Below are 16,043 nucleotides of genomic sequence, written 5' to 3'. Positions count from 1 at the left end.
CTTGGCAAGTGCCACACCTACAACTGCAAATCCCCTGCCTCTGGAACCAGCACCATCCCCAGGGCCATCCTGTCAAGTCCCTGGGGGACCTGGGCATTCAAATGTCTAAACCTGCCATCTCTCACCCACTCTGCTGCCAGCCTTCTCCCAACTCAAGCAGTCACTGTTTCTCACTTGGTGTCTCAAACGTCTCTGAGCCCCCCTCCCCCAGGCTATTCTATTCTCCACACAGTGGATGGATAGATCTTTAACACAACTGGAGTCAGATCCCAGCATTCCAGAACCTTCTATCACACCCTAAATCAAATCCAGACTCACCAGGCCTGGAAGGCGGGACACGCCCCAGCCGGCCTCCCTTTCCAAACGCTCCCCTGTGGCGTGCACTCTCTCTCGAGCCCTGTTGTTCTTGTTGAGATCTGAGATCATTTCTCTGTTCTCCTAAAGCAGCTGCTCGGCTCTGCCCCAGGGCCTTTGAGCCTGCTGTGCCCCCGCTGTCTGAATAACTGCCTTCATCACGCACACATCTCTCTGTTAAATTCTCTCAGCTTTCAAGCCTCAGCTCAAATGTCCAGGATACAGGCCTCCCTCACTCATGCCAAGACTGTGAGCCACTCTCAGATACCTCTCACCCCTGAGACCTTTGCTGGCCCTTCTGAGGCGGACACCGCACGTGACTATTAGTGTCTCAGCCTTTGTTCTTTCCCAGACGGCCTGCAGCCAGAATCAGCTGGTGACGGTGGAACTCAAATGGCCCAGTGGTTGGCCTTTGGTGGCACATACACCCCAGGCTCTGAGCAGAGGGGCTAACAGAAGGGGACCTGGGCCTATCTGCATGTCGCTGGTCACCTCAGAAGTGACCTTGGGAGAAAACTGGGAGGCAGGAGCACCAGGAAGACTGAGAAAGAGAGATGGAGGCCGAATCCTTTCTCTGCCACTCAGCATGGAGTGTTGATAGGCCATCGTGTCTCTGTGCCTCGGTTTCTCCTTCCTTTAGGGCCTGAGGATGACTGTGGCGATGGTTTGGTGTGCCCTGCACACAGTGAGGACTATGAGAAGTGGCTAGGCGGCCACTTGGCTGCTGTGGAGCCATCTAGCCCCCAAGAAAGTAGAGCAGTGGTACCCCAGCTCACACCGCTGCCAGGCTCCCAGGCGTGCCTGTTGCGATAGGAAATGGGTCGCAGTCGGGACTGCACTGGGATTCCTCATTTCCGCTCTGATCTTTGGGGAAAAATACTTTTTCATTTAATCACAAAGCTTCTTAATTAGTTTTTCCCCCTTTTTCTTTCTTTTCTTAAAAAAAAAATTTAGTTGCTAAGTTGCCCTGCTGGAGGGAGCAGAGACACTGGCCTTTGCAGGCAAAGCTTCCTGGACCAGTTCCCCAGGCCGGCAGCCCCTTCAAAGTACTTCAGGACCCAGTGAGATGCAGGACTGCTTTACTCAGTAGAGACACTCAGGGCCATCAGTGGCCCCTTCCCCAACATATCCAATAGGCACCCACGGAGCACTTACTGGCACCCACAGAGCATCTACTGACACCCACGGAGCACCTACTGTGTGCTAGGCGGTGGGATGCGGCAGAGCTAAAGTCTCACTCTCGCTGAGTTCACTAGGTGCTCAGTGCTATCAGCAGGGGGCGGAGAGAAGGTGAAATGTTGGCCCTAGCGAAGGCTTCCCAGAGAAGGTCAAGACGTTTGTGCTGAGACACCAGAGGATGAACTGGGGCTGGACAGGATGGCGAGGGGCAGGAAGTGACTGGCCCAAGCAGCCAGCCTGCCTCTGGTTCTTGTTTCATTCACAGATTCCATCCCTCACTCTCTGCTTCATCCACACAATGCTCTCATTCATCATCCACACCCTCGGGAGACCAGGGCCCCTGCTGCCAGCATGCGGGCTTTCCAGAGAAGAGGCAAAGACTGTGGGAAGATGGTCGCCGATGGTAGCGATGGCGGTGCTTCTGTGGTACCCCCAAAGATGTTGACAGGCAGATATGTGAGACCAGAGGGGGAAGGATGTGATGGAGAGGTCAAAAGCTGGGGTGTAGGGGAGAAGAGGGAATCATGGGTGTGCAGGTCTCTCTGGGGGAGACAGCTGGTTGCAGTGACTGGGCACAATGATGATAGGTTCATACTTCACCAACCCACCTATCTGTCTCTCGGCTTCTGGTTCAGGGCTCTGGGGAGAAGGTGATGGCCACCGAGAGGAGGCCCTGACCTCCTGGACATACAAAGAAGCCAGTGACTAGGAGCACTTGAATGAGAGGCCAGGCTAGTGTGTGACAGAAGATATCAGCTACCCCAGAAGCTGATGGGGTGCTAGGGCTAGGTGAGGTCTCAGAAAGTGGGCTTCAGTGGACTCAACTGTCACTATCTCCAGCTGTCTTCTCTGAGCCTTGATGGTACAACTCCCCATCCTCTTCTTGCTCCCTGTGGGCTCACCCCCAACGAAGGACTTCCTATCAGTCACTGACACCTTTGTCTGAACAGAAGTCTACGTCTCGTTTCCTATGTCTCCTTTCCCTGGGGTCCTTGTGGTCTCTCCGCATACAAGGAAGAGAGGTTACCAGTCAAAGGAGCAGGTCACGGGGCCTCTGGTGTTTATCCGTATGGGAGGCCAACCATTATGTCCACTCTTTCAGCCCTGTAGTGTGTGGCCCCCACACTCTCTGGTCCCATGTGGTACTGCCCTGAAGTATTAGGCCACCCTGTAGGAGGCAGAGCAGGGGAGCAGGGAGGCCAGGGATGTGCCTGGCGCTGGTTCCTGCCTCCTCTCTTTCTCCTCATGGTCCCTGTGGAGTGCCAGACTTCTCTCCGACCCATCCATGTGGAAATGGAAGCTCAGAGGAGAAAGGACACCTGCCTGAGGATTCAAATGGGTTCTGGCTGATTAGTCTTCCGTGCATGCGTGGCTTCCAGCCACAGATCCCTGAAACTGTTTTAAAGGGTCAGGGAGAGATCTCCCCATGCAGCCAGCCCAAGGTGCCTATGTGCAGACAGCGCCACAGCAGACCCAGAGTAGCTTTCTTCTCTCAGCCTTTATGAAGAACCCTCTTGTCTGCTGTCGGCTCACTGTGGGTGCACCCTCAACTGTGGACCTCCTATTCGTCACTGATACCTTAGTTTAAACAGAAGGCCATCTTTCCCAGAGGCACCTGTAGTCCCTAGGAGTTCACCACTACACAGGTGCTTTTAGTAGGTGAAGGCCAGTTATTATCACTAAGTACAGTTTTTTATTACTGTTTTTCTTTTCTTTCTTTTTTTTTTTAAACAACAGTTTATTACAACCTCAGGATCTCTGAGGTCAAGTCCAAAGAGGTCTTGATAGCAAAAGGATCGAGTGTGGCATGTCATTCAGATAGTTTGCTGGTCCCCTGGACCAGAACAGTGAGACTCAGAGAGGTCAAGGCACCTGCCCAAGACTTCACAGCAGGGGCAGTAGAGGCAATAAAGAGCCAGGCAGCCTGATCCTGAGGCTGGCGGGAACTGGACCTCTAGGCTGACATTGGGAGAGGAACTCTTGGGGAGTCGGGGCAGGTGGGGACACAGATACCTTCTCATAATATTGTAGTTCGTAATCCAGGATCACACCGTTGGGCTGGTCTGGCTGGGACCACGACAGGGTGATGCTGTCCACGGTGCGGCTCACCTGATGCATGATGGACACGGCTGATGGTGCTGTAAGAGAGGTCAGAGGTCAGGGGTCAAAATAGGCATGAGGAAGTGTGGCTTACTGGAGAAGGGCCTGGGTAGGTAGGGAACTGTGAGACCAATGAGGGGCGGGTACAGAAAGCAGGGCGGTGGGGGTCAGGGACCAGAGAAAGGACCGATAGGGGGTGCTGGACTGTGGTAGGAGCTGGGGTTTCTCTCAGGGCGATGACAGTGTGCCAGAACTAGAGGCGGTACGGTAAACACACTAACTGCCATTTTTCATACATGTTGAACCAGTCAGGTGTCTGCCACAAGAACCTTACCCTCAACCAAGTCCATCAAATAGTCAATCTACGAACCCCAGCCCACCAGCAATCTCTGTGTTCTCAGCAAGGGGGTTAAGAGGGGGATGTGGAGTGGGCTGTGCTCAGTGCTGGAAGGGCTGTCACAAATTATTTAGTCCCGTTTCTTCGTTTTGTATGCATGGAAACAAAGACCTCAAGAAAGCCAGGCGCCGAGCCCACGTCAATGCCATTCTCTGGTCCTTTCGTTCTTAGCACTCTAGTTTGGTTCTTGCCTCCTCCACCAGGGCACGCTGCACCTGCAGTGTGTCACAGGGACCCTGCGGAAGGGGGTACATAGTAGTAGGGACCAGGGCAGGAGATCTTCAAGAGCCCTGCTCTTCCTAGAGGGGGCCCATCCACGCCTGGGTTCCAAAGTGCCTCTCTGGCCTGGGTTTGTGGTCCCACGGGGGACTGAGGTCTCACAGGGCAGAGGAAATGTCTCCTAACCTCTTTCCTGGCGCTGTGATGGGCAGATTTCCCATCCAGGCCAACAAAGAGATTTTTGACCACTGATGCTAACACTTCTCCCAGGTCCTATCTTGCTTCCCGGGGCTTTGGCTGTACTGGGCACCAGCCCGGCTTAGTCCTTTGGGAGCTCAGGGGCCTCTGACTTTGGAGCTGACTTAACTATTTCCATTCTGCCTCGTCTCCCCCAGACTGTCCTCTGGCCAGGCTGCTCCAGCACTCTGCCTGTTTCCCCAGACCCCTCAGCCAAGAGGCCAGTGTGACTGAGTCCCGAGTACGGTTCTCGGAACTCCAGTTCTGCTCACTCCCCCACCACTCGCTGACCTGTGGCCTGGGCAGGGTCTTTCACCTCTAGGAGCCCCAGCTTCCACACCCCTGTCGTGTGCAGTAGGGTCACTGTATATATGGAGGGGATGGGTGTGTGAAGGCTGAGCAGGTAAGAAGACCTCCTGGGAATGCTAGGATCCTTCCAGAGGGAAGCCTCTCCACCCGGCCAGTCAGAGCCATACAGACTCACGGCAGAAAATGTGCTTCTTTCTGCCCGGTAAGCTCCCCTGCCCCTGTCCCCTAGGCCAGCACCACACGAGGTTCTGTAAAGAGGAACCAGAGAATCCAGACTGGAGCCAGGGCCCCGGATGCTGCTTCTGGAACCTCCAGTTTACTCCCGACTGCAAGGCCGAGTGGTAGAATGGGTCTTGTTGTTTACCCCTCCAGTGTAACAGGAAGTCCTGGCTATGCCTCACACTGCCTACCCACCCCCGAATGTTGACCTTGCAAACCTTCGAACCCGGACTCCTAAGCTGCTGCCAGGTGAAGCTGACTTTGCTAGGAAACAGAGCTTTCTCAGAGAGGAGAAGTGGTCTGCCCAAGGTCACACAGCAGGAGGCGGGTCCCTAGCAGCTGAGCCCTGGAGGGACACCTGGTCCAGTCATCAGGTCCTTTCACAGACCATGCCCAGGCCACACTCTCTTCACAGTCCCTTTAGCTGCAAGTCACAGACTGGCCTCTCTAGTGGGGTGGGAACCATGTCGCTGAAGCACGTGGGCCCAGCCTTTGGAGTCTGGCCTTGTCCTGAAGGCCCTGGGGTGTAACTGCCTGCTCCTCTGTCCACCCAGCTCACTTTCTTGGGGACCCTGTGAGCCCATGATGCCCACCCAGACGAGGTCCTGGTTACCCACACGGTCATTTTTCATCGGCTAACTCAGTTAACACGCATGTCGTCTGTGAGTTGGGCATTAAATTATACCCACTCATTAGAGGAGGAAATGAAGTTGGGGGGTGGGAGGGTGAAGAAACATGCCCAAGGACACGCATAGCAAGCAGTGTACCCCAGATTCCTCCCTCCAGTGAGACAGGCAGACGAGGGAAGCCTGCAAGGGCTTGTGAGGACACCTTATGCTCCAGACTGTAGACTCAAAGCCAATCTGCCCCCCTCCAGGCATGGCGGGTACCACAGGCTTGAGGGGTCTGGGTCGCAGCAGGCTTGGGTTTCAGGCAGATCCTGGGCTCTGAGCCCCTAAGCCCCGTGACCCAGGCATGGCGAGGAGGCGGCATCTGCCGGGAAGATGATCAAGGCAGGCCGGGGGCTGGCCTCTCTCTCGGAATCCAAGGATTAGAAGTGAGAAAAGGGACAGGCTGGAAGCTGTCCGGGGCCCCTCCTGCCGCCGCGCCCACCCTGGGTCGGGTTACCCTGGAAGTTGGACATCAGGGAATTCTGGTATTTTCAATTATCAGCCGGGCATGCCAGTAGGCTATGGGGTCAGCGGTGCCCTGTGACCCTTGCCAGGAGATGGAGCCCCAGGGAGCAGAACACAGAAGAGGCCCGTGGCCTGAGGGGGTGGGGGAAGTCGGTCAGCCAGCTCTCCTGCAGCAGGTGGTCAGGGGGCCTGCTGGCCTCTAGCAAGACCTGGGGAGAGTGGGGAAAGCCATCGCTGGCAGGGGCTTAGGCCAGCTGAATTCTCTCTGTGAGTTATGTTTCTTCCCTAAGGCATGGTGGGGCTGACGAGGGATTTCTGAGGGCAGATGAGGAGATCCTACAAGGTGGTCCCCTTGTGGACTAAGTGGAGGCCCAGCTTTATAGTCATAGGTCATAGAAACAGGAGGCAGAGATGCTGACTGGTCACGTCACACCTCACTTCCTGTGATTCAGGATCTCAGAGCGCTGAGGGTGAAGGAATCCATGGCCAGGTGAGAAGAATCAGTGAGCTAAGGCACCACGGGGAGAGGTGGACACACCTTGGGCGGTCCGAGGCCCCACCCCAGGCCCAGGTAGGCTTATAGTTCCTCTCAGAACCATCTGCTGCCCTTGTTCCCATGAATGGCCCCACAGATGTCCCACCCTGCCATGGAGGCCCTGCCTGGAACCTCCTCTTCTTCATCCCCTCTCTCAGTACCATCCATTCTGTCCCTTCATGTTCTCAAATATACTGAGCTCCTTCCCTTCTGGGTCTTGGCTCCTGCCTTTTTTGCCTGGAAACCTCTTCCCTTCCGCCTTCCTGAGGTCAGTGGCCCTCATCTTCGTTCAGGTCTTCACCCAGATGTCATGGTTCAGAGACACCATGCCTGACCGTCTCTCTTCTCTGTCTGACACACATCAGTCCTCTGCCACCAGTGCCTGGAACAGCGTGTGGCTCAGAATAGGTGCTTCAAGGGTATTTATTGGTAGGAGTCAGCGAGGGAGGGAGGGAGGAGGCGGACTGCAGGCAAGCTATCGCTCTCTCCACCCTTCTTCTCTCCTTCCTTCGACACTTCCTGCTGCCTTCCCAATAGTCAATCTCTCTGACATGAGCAAAATTCGAGGTCTTAGCTAAGCGCACTGTGCCCAGTTAAAAGACTACATTTCCCCAACCTCTCTCCTAGCCCGCGTGACCATGTGTGCTTGCCAGCGGATATAAGCTGAACTCCTGCACAAAACCCTAAGGAAGTCACTTAACAAGGAAAGCGGTCTCCTAACTCACATTATCCTCGTGCCTGGGACATGTGTGTGACAGCTGGAGAGACTGCAAGCCAGTGTGGCCCACAGGGATGTGTTGAGGAGCCTGGGCCCCCGATGACTCCACATTTCCTATTTTCCAATATTCGTTACACATCAGAGAAAGAACACCTCCATTCTGACCAAGCCAATGGTCTGGCTGTATCGACTGTCCCTCTAGAACTATACCCCTCTGTCGGTCACTTTTCAGGGTTCATTTCACCGGTTATGGGACTTCCTTTGGCCAATGGGACATAGGCAAACATGACTTGAGAAGGCCCCTGTGTGTCTATCTGGAGACTGTCTCAGTTCCCTGTGTCTGCCAGGAGTTTGTACCCAGGATAACGTGCTAGCTAGGGCAGTGGTTCTCAACCTTCCTATCGCTGCGACCCTTTAATACAGTTCCTCATGCTGTGATGGCCCCCTACCATAAAATTCCTTGTTACTTCGTAACTTTAATTTTGCTACTGTTATGAATCATCATGTACCTATCTATGTTTTCCTACTGTCCAAGGCGACCCCAGAGAGGGGTCGCGACCCACAGGTTGAGAAATGCACAGCAGCTGGAGCCACTGCAGACTAACGGACAGCTCTCACCACCACACAGGGAGCCAAGCCCTCTCGATACCCACAGGGCCCTGGAGCAGGTGGACGCAAACACAAGCACACCTCCACCAGGACCGAGACTGCCATGGGCGGTCCGGAGACTCGCAAACTCGCTGCGTGTTGCTTCTCTTCTATCGCCGGCTTTGTCATTCGGCCTGTCCTATATCCCTCCTGCACCACGCAGCGAGCCTGTCGTCGATGGCACCTTCAGTCAGCACCGCCTCCCACCTCCAAAGGATCAGAGCGCAGGATGCGGTCTCCCTCGCCCTCTCTCTCCTCTCTCCCCAGCCCCCCCCCCCAGTTCTCTGATCCTCTCGGCCTCCCAGGGAGAGAAGAGGGTGAAGACAAGTTCTTATCAGTTCCAGAGCACAGGGCATTGTGTGCCCAGACCCAGCGGGGCACCGGGATCAGAGGAGTACGGGGGACGAGAAGGGCTTTGGAGAGTTCAAAGTCTTTCGTCAAGGGAGCCACGTGGCATGGTGGCATGGACGCAGACCTGGGTGGGGTACCTGCTCTGCTATGGACCCCTGTGGGATCCTGAGAAGCCAATTAGAGATCTCTCTGAGCCTCAGTTTCCCTCTATGTAGCAAGAGATATGCATGAGATGACCTGGGGCCCCTGTAATGTGGGGTATTTCAATATGAACCTGGTTACCTGCTGTGATGAGCAGGTGAGACCCCAAAAGATGTCTACACCCCCATCCTGGGGAATGTGGTCCCTTATGTGGCAAGGAGGCCCTTAAGCTGGGAGATTTTCCTGTCTTACCCGCATTGGGTCCCGACTTAAAAGAGTGGGGTTTTCCCAGTGGGACGCTCAAGAATTTGGGAGGCTGAAAAAAACTGGCACCCTGTGGGTGAATGAGAGCTATTAGGGGTTCTGGGCATGGACTTGAAGGGGCCTCAGTGGCACAGGGTGGCTCATAGCTGAAGGAAATCGAGCCATGACTGAAAGATCAGAATTCTGCACACTCTCAATATACAAGGGCCAGAAGCTGGGTTCGGTGGTCCAGGGGCTATAATTCTAGCTACTCAGGAAGCTGGGGGAGGACGATCTCAAATTCAAAGTCTATGTGGGGGTACAGAATGGGTTTTAGACCACCCTGGGCAATTTAGTGAGACTCCACTTCAAAATTAAAAGGGAAAAAGTATATAGCTGGGTGGCAGAGTGCAAACCGGACATTTATGAGGTTTGGTGCAAAATAAAGATAAAAGCTCAGCTGGTCTCACAGCCCCAACAGCAAGGGACATTTCCCTGCTGAGCTGCAGAGATCTGCATAGCCTCAAAACAGTGAGCTCCTACTGTGTGCAACTAGAACCAGCTAAGCCAGGGGTGATCTGGCACGCTAGCACCCGACTGCTTATCCTTCTAGCCCTCAGCAAAAGCCCATTCTGCAGGCAGGGGAACTGAGGCCAGGGAAGTGAGGTCTTCCTTCCAGCTGAGACCTCAGCTTAGAAAACACAAAGATTGCTGTCCTTTCTCCCATGTGACCAGCATGCCCAGGATGGATCAGTTGTTCAGCGCTTCTGGCCTTGAAAGTTGCAGTCACCTACCTGGACGCAGGAGGACAGCCAACGGATTGACCCGCCTCAGGATTGTCCCGCCAGCCCTGGCCCTGACGATATTGTTCAGATCCTGCTGCCTCCTGCCAGCTGTGCCAGGCTGTGCCTCTGTGCCAGGCTGTGGGCACGGCTCTCACCCATCAAACTACCAGAGGACCTTTCAGCTCTGTGAGACCCATGGATGAGGGTCTGGCCAAGCACCCACGTGCACTGAACAAGTGTAATGGGCTTCGTGTTGATGCAGGGGACCTCTGGGTTTTACCTGCCTGTGCCATGCAGCCTGATGGCACTGGGGACAGTAGCTGAATCCCTCACCTTAGCAAGGAAGGAGGCCCACGGGGAAAAGCGAGCAGACATGAACTTATTGGCTAGCCCTTGTGACTGAGATGTTTCTCCCTCCACCTCCACGGCTACCCAGCTGTCTTGCTTCTCATTTGGATGCCCACATAAACGTCACCTCCTCAAAAAGTTGTCTGCCTCGTCCTGTGGTCTCATTGCCCTTGTTGTTCTTGTGTGAAGGGGCAGGATGGCTGTGTGACAGAGGCCAAGGGCTTCGACAGCTGGGCCCAGACCTGGGTTTTTCATTACTAGATGGTGGGCCTGGGCATGTGACTTGGCATTTTTTCTAGCACAAGCCCTGGAAGCCCAGTCTAGCCTCCCTCTTCTCAGTCCCTGAGTGCCACTTGTGACTGGGCAGAAGGCACTCCACAGAGGCAGAGTGTGGGTGGAGGCACGTGATGGCTTTATGAAGTCAGAAGACAGCTCTGGCCCCGGTGAGTGCCAGGGGACTGTGAGCACAGCCCAGTGCTTGCCCAAACGAAAGGCTTTTTCCTTTTAAGGCAGTGAGCTAGATATTTATAAACTGAATTTTAGGGTCTGTCCAAAACCCACCACTGAATGCACTGGTCTGGACCTGAGGTCCCTGCCTTGTTTCTCTGCAGTCTCTAGTATCGCCAGGCGCCCCCAACCCATCTCTTCATGTTGCCCTTTCCCTTGCACAACCCCCCCAACCCCTTGCACAACTCCCCCTTCCATCCCCTTGCACACTTCCCCGAATCAGCTGAATGCTTCTGAACTGTTCCCTGTGGGGTATCCCCTTCTGGGTGCTGGAACAGTCTATGTGAGGAAAAGCAGACAGCTGCACGTGGGCGGTAATGGTGGGGCAGACAGACAGATGCATAATGACCAGAGACATAAAACTAAATCTTAGCCTCAGGAATGCGAAACCCCGACGCTGGGCTGGGACGAGATGCCTGAGTCAAGACCGTCAGTGTGATGAGCTCAGGTCTGAAGGCAGGCCGGAGTCACACGTGCAAAGGCCCTGTGGCAGGAGGAACAGGGGACCCTCTGTCCACTACCTCCTGCACTTCTCTCCCTAGGGACACCTTCCTCTCTACCCATCCCATCTCTCCAGCCTGCAGAGCCCAGCTCGAATGCTTATTTAATGCAGGAAGCCTCTCACCTGAGAAGGCAGTGGTCTGCACTGGGGGGCACTCCCGGGTCTCATCCCAGGAAGCTGTGACACGGGCTCTGTATCTATGTTCTACCTTGTACCCACAGCGGAAGTCCTTACAGGCAGAACCGTTTGTTCTAGGCTGGACTCAGAGTCCACTGGACCCAGGTTCAAATCAAGAGCTGAGCCGCTTTAGTGATAAGATCGTCTCCCAGCCTCTGGGCCTCAGCCTACTCACTGGTAATGCGGGAAGGCTCAATGTGGCTGCCCAGCTTCTGGCTGGCCTGAGATGAGGGCTTTTCAGAGGGCTTGGAACGGACAGAAGTGGGAGAAGACGTGGGAAAAGGAGTAAAGCCCAGGGACCTGGGCTCAGTTGGACTCAAGTTTCTCAGATCTGAGAGTAAGAAAGACTCAAGTCCCTTGATAAACATCAGACGCCACTCCTAGGCTCTGCCTCAGGAGGCCTGGATGCAGACCAGAAGCCTGAGTTCTGAAAATCTCCTGTCTGGTACTGGCAGTGCACAGTTCGGTGGGGGAAACTGAGACCCAAGTGAGGAAGTGACTTCGTGGGTGTGACAGAAGGCTCAGGCTCTGGTTCTCTGCCCAAGAACAGCATGGCCCACTCTCTGCAGGCGGAACACACCTCCCACCCCCTCAATTCTGGCCTTGGCTGTGGACTTGCTGTGACTGCTGAGGGATACAGTGTGGCTCCTGCTACACACCCACCCTTCACCTGGAGAGGAATGAGCCTGGGGATGTTGCTGAGTCACAGAAGAGACTGGAGAGAGAGCCTACACTATGGATGATGCCTGCTCAGCACAGCAGACCCCAAGGGGAGCCAGTGACTCACAGGGTCCTACAGTGAGGGAGGACACAAATGTTCCTCTAGTCTACTGAGCTTTTGTGTTTTTGTTACACAGCACTACTGCAGTAATAGCTGACCATTACACTAGGACATAAGCAAGCAAATATCAATGCTAGGATGGAAAGCCATGTCCTCCTTCTGTTTATGTGTGCCTTTGTGTGAGCCCAGAAGTTAACTGTGGGTCATTCATCAGGAACTGTCCACCCAGATCTCTTACTAGTCAGGACTTGCTGTACAGTGAACTCTGGGGATCCTCCTGCCTCTACCTCCCCAGCGCTGGGGTTAGAAGCTTGGACCACTGCACTTAGTTCTTATGTAGGTTCTGCAGATTCAACTCGGGTCCTTATACCTACACAGTACTTTACCTCCTGAGTCATCTCCCTAGCCCCTCCTTCCGTTTTTCAACCCTGAGGGTTTCCCCAAGCTTTCCTTCTAGAAGCCTCTCCCCTCTGTGCCCTCCCCTGCACTCCCTTCTCTGAGCATGTCCAGTTTGAGACAGGACGGACCCTTCTCAGCAGCCCAGGCACCACTCTTTGCAGCTAAGCACCAAAGCTCTTAGCAACAGCTCTCCCTCCACCTTGGGTACCCAGAAGGTGCTGGGGGAGGCCCCCAGAGCCCGGGAAAAGCTCTAGAAACTTCTTTTCTACCTTCTTCCAGTGAAAAACATTGTTCCCTCCCCTTGCTGTAGCTTGGGCTCCAGCTGAGTTTTCTCAAGATGGAGAGACTCACCACTTAGCCCCATGGGCTGTTGTTGGGTATCTTGGCCAACAACTGTAGCTTCTGAGGTTCTGTAAGAAGCCATACTCCTTCTCAGACACAAAAACAGACAGCAGAGCCACATTTATGATCAAATATAGGCCCTTTCCAATCCCCAGGGCTAAACACACACATGCTCACGAATGCACATGCAGATAAGCTACAGGGCACCAGGCAGATATCCTAAAACCATAGTTATCAAAATACATGGAACGGTAGGGCCACATGTTCTGACACAGAACACAGACCCACAGTCACACTCTAGCACCAGAGTCCCTTAGACCTGACCTCTCCAACTCTCATCACGGTGCCTAGGGATGCAGTGGGTCCCCTTTCTCCCTTGAGGTCCCCTCCATCACTGTCCAGTGTTCTCTTAGTTCTGCAAACTATGGCTGCAACAGCCTACCTCCTTCAGGAAGTCTTCCTGGTCTACCCTGAATGTCTGCCTCCAGGATCTCTGTGTTATTTCCCAGGAAGGGCAAGCTGAGGAGTAACTTTTTTCTCCTCTGTAGGCTGTAGTTCTGTTGATGGAAGAGCTTGTTATTTGGCAAAAGGTGCTGAGTGAATACACCAGGGACACACACCGTCTACTCCACGGTACCATAATACACCAGGGACACACACCGTCTACTCCACGGTACCATAATACACCAGGGACACACACCGTCTACTCCACGGTACCATAATACACCAGGGACACACACTGTCTACTCCACGGTACCATAATACACCAGGGACACACACTGTCTACTCCACGGTACCATAATACACCAGGGACACACACTGTCTACTCCATGGTACCATAATCACCTTGGTTGTTCCACGGAGTCCACAGTGTAGGGTGTTCCTGAAGGGATCAGGGGCTGTTGCTAAGACTGTTGCTTGGCACCCTTCTACCTGAAGGGACGCATGGTGGACCATGGAAGCGTATCATAAAACCACAAAGAGTACTGACAAAGAGGAGTTCTGGAGAGTCGCACCTAGGATCAAACTTGTGCTGGGGTCAGGCTGGACGGGACTAAGTGTCCTAGGAAGCATCAGTGGACACTGCTGGAAGTCCCTCAGGTCTGCCACTGCCCTTTGCCCCGAGGCTGCAGAGATGACATCTCATATTCAGTGGACCCAGGAGGCCACCCAACCAAGCCCAGCCACTCCCACTCAAGTAGCACCATGCCCTGGGGCTCCTCTCTTCTTCCTGACTCAGGTTGGGCAGTTGGGAGACACTGGGTCACAAGTCCCGTGGACCAGACACCCAGGATCTGCATGGCTCAACTCTTCTTCCTTAAGCCACTACATGCCAGGTCTTGTGACGTGTGCACCTTAAGAGGCAGCCACTATTATAAATCCCAGGGCAGGGGTCACTTTGTCCCCTTGGGAGTGCTGGAGCACAGGCAAAACCTTTTTATTTTTAAGTGTCAGGAATCAAATCTAAGTCCTATATCTGTTAGCCAAGTGCTCTAGTACTGAACTACACCCTAGCCCTAACTGTTGATTTTTGGAGAAAGGATATTGCTATGCAGCCTAAGCTGGCCTGAAATTTAAGATCCTCCTGCTCCAGCTTCCTCAGTGCTAAGATGATGGATAGACACGACCATCTTAGCGCATAAACAGTCTTGAAAGAGAGACGGCCTCAGTTATCTCCTGGGACCAGCAGGGCACGATGCAGTGTGGAGTGACAGTCCCTTCCCCTGTACCTTCGGGGCTCACCTGCTTGGTTGGTGGTGATGTTCACAGAGGCGAACTGGGGTGAGAAGGGGCTCTGGTCAGTGACACCATTCACAGCCTGGATCTCGAAGGTGTACTGCGTGTGCGCCAGCAGGTCACTGATGTAGATGCGTGGCTCGGTGAGTCCCAGCTGGCGGGGTGCATACTGCACATTGTCCCCACAGCGGGTGCAGGCACCCCGGCCTGAGCCGCAGCTCTTGCAGATGATGTTGTAGACCAGATCCTCGCGGCCCCCCGAGTCTCGGGGTGGGGTCCACTCCAGCATGAGGGACGTCTCATTGACGCTGGAGATCACGGCCTGGGGCGCAGATGGAATAGCTACGGAGGGAACAAGAGGGTCAGTGGAGGCTGTTGGTACTTCCCCACTCCAGGCCCACTGCCTCCCCCAGCCCCGGCCCCCTAAAAGGGCTTCCTACAAATCTCTCCATTTACCCAAAGAAGCTTCTAGAACATGTCATCCTGCTGAGAATCAATACCTGCTTCCCTCTCCAGCCTCGTTAGTATTTGTTCCTGGGGATGGTGTTTTCATGTTTGGGGTAACACCTACATACTATCGTCTCTCCTTCCATCTTTCCTTCCTTCCTGTGTGTTGTGCATGTGCTCCAGTGAGGAAAGGCCAACAGCGTGGGGCTGCTTCTCTCTTTCCACCTTTATGTGGGTTCTGCCGATTGAATTCAGGTCACCAGGCTTTCAGGCTAAGCCCTTCACTCATGGAACCATCATGCTGGCCCTTTCCCTGTACAGCAGAACCCAGTTTCACTGAGGGAGGTAATCTGTGTATCAGAAAGATTACACTTCCCAGCCTTTGTGATTGATCAAGCCACTGATCAAGAACAGAAGTTTCTGAGTAGTGTATTTTATGCGTGTTTATGTATGCATGTTCATGAGTGTATGGATGTATATGCGTGTATGTATGTGTGCAGGCATGTAAGTATGTGTGTATGTGTGCATACATGTTACTATGGTGGGTGTGTTGCCTGCATGTGAGTACATGGATGTGTGTATGACCATGTGGGGTTTGAAGCAAGGGTATCAAATAGCATCCTGGATCATTCTCTGCCTTGCTTCGAGGCAGGGTCTCTCACTGAATTGGAAACTCACTATTGTACTGGGATCAGAGATTTCCCACTTCCTAAGTGCCTGGCCTTTTATATGGTTGTAAGGGATTTGAACTCAGGTCCTCATGCTTGCAGAGCAAAGGGCCCTTACCCACTGAGCCATCACCCCATCTCCCTAGAGCTGTGTCTTAAAATGGAGATAGATGGCTACGTCAAGTCTTTTTCTCCCTTCTGTTGCTGCTGCTGCTCTCTCTGTATGTGTGTGTGTGTGAGAGAGAGAGAGACAGAGAGACAGACTGACACAGAGAGAGACAGAGAGACAGACTGACAGAGAGAGAGACAGAGAGAGACAGAGAGAGAGACAGAGAGAGACAGAGAGACAGACTGACAGAGAGAGAGACAGAGAGAGAGACAGAGAGAGAGACAGAGAGAGACAGAGAGAGATGGCTGGAATTTCAGTAGCTGTGCTAGAAGAAGTGACCATAAGGGGAAAGCCAGATGCCTGAGAGGCCATCATGAATTCATCTTTCACACGACAGAATAGGTTTGTGTGGTCTAAGCCCCTGGGGTCAGCTCTGTGAATGTCACCCCTGACCG

At 53.8% G+C, this 16,043-nt stretch overlaps 1 protein-coding gene across 4 annotated transcripts in view; it reads right to left on the bottom strand.

The window, feature by feature from the left end:
• Positions 1-16,043, bottom strand: part of Ephb2 (EPH receptor B2) — a 184,793-nt gene that overhangs the window by 22,415 nt on the left and 146,335 nt on the right. For all 4 annotated transcript variants that reach the window (XM_050155797.1, XM_050155803.1, XM_050155809.1 and 1 more), the window contains exons 5-6: positions 14,371-14,706; positions 3,547-3,671 (exon numbers count right to left, since the gene is read on the bottom strand). In XM_050155797.1, the coding sequence (XP_050011754.1) occupies positions 3,547-3,671; positions 14,371-14,706 (461 nt within the window). The remainder of the gene's footprint in view (positions 1-3,546; positions 3,672-14,370; positions 14,707-16,043) is intronic.

This window comes from Alexandromys fortis, unplaced genomic scaffold, assembly GCF_014885135.2.
Source record: "Alexandromys fortis isolate MF-2015 unplaced genomic scaffold, M_Fortis_MF-2015_v1.1 scaffold_26, whole genome shotgun sequence".
In the NCBI taxonomy this organism is placed as follows: domain Eukaryota; kingdom Metazoa; phylum Chordata; class Mammalia; order Rodentia; family Cricetidae; genus Alexandromys; species Alexandromys fortis.
Note: the sequence above shows the minus strand (reverse complement) of the source record. Positions and strands in the feature narration are given on the sequence as shown.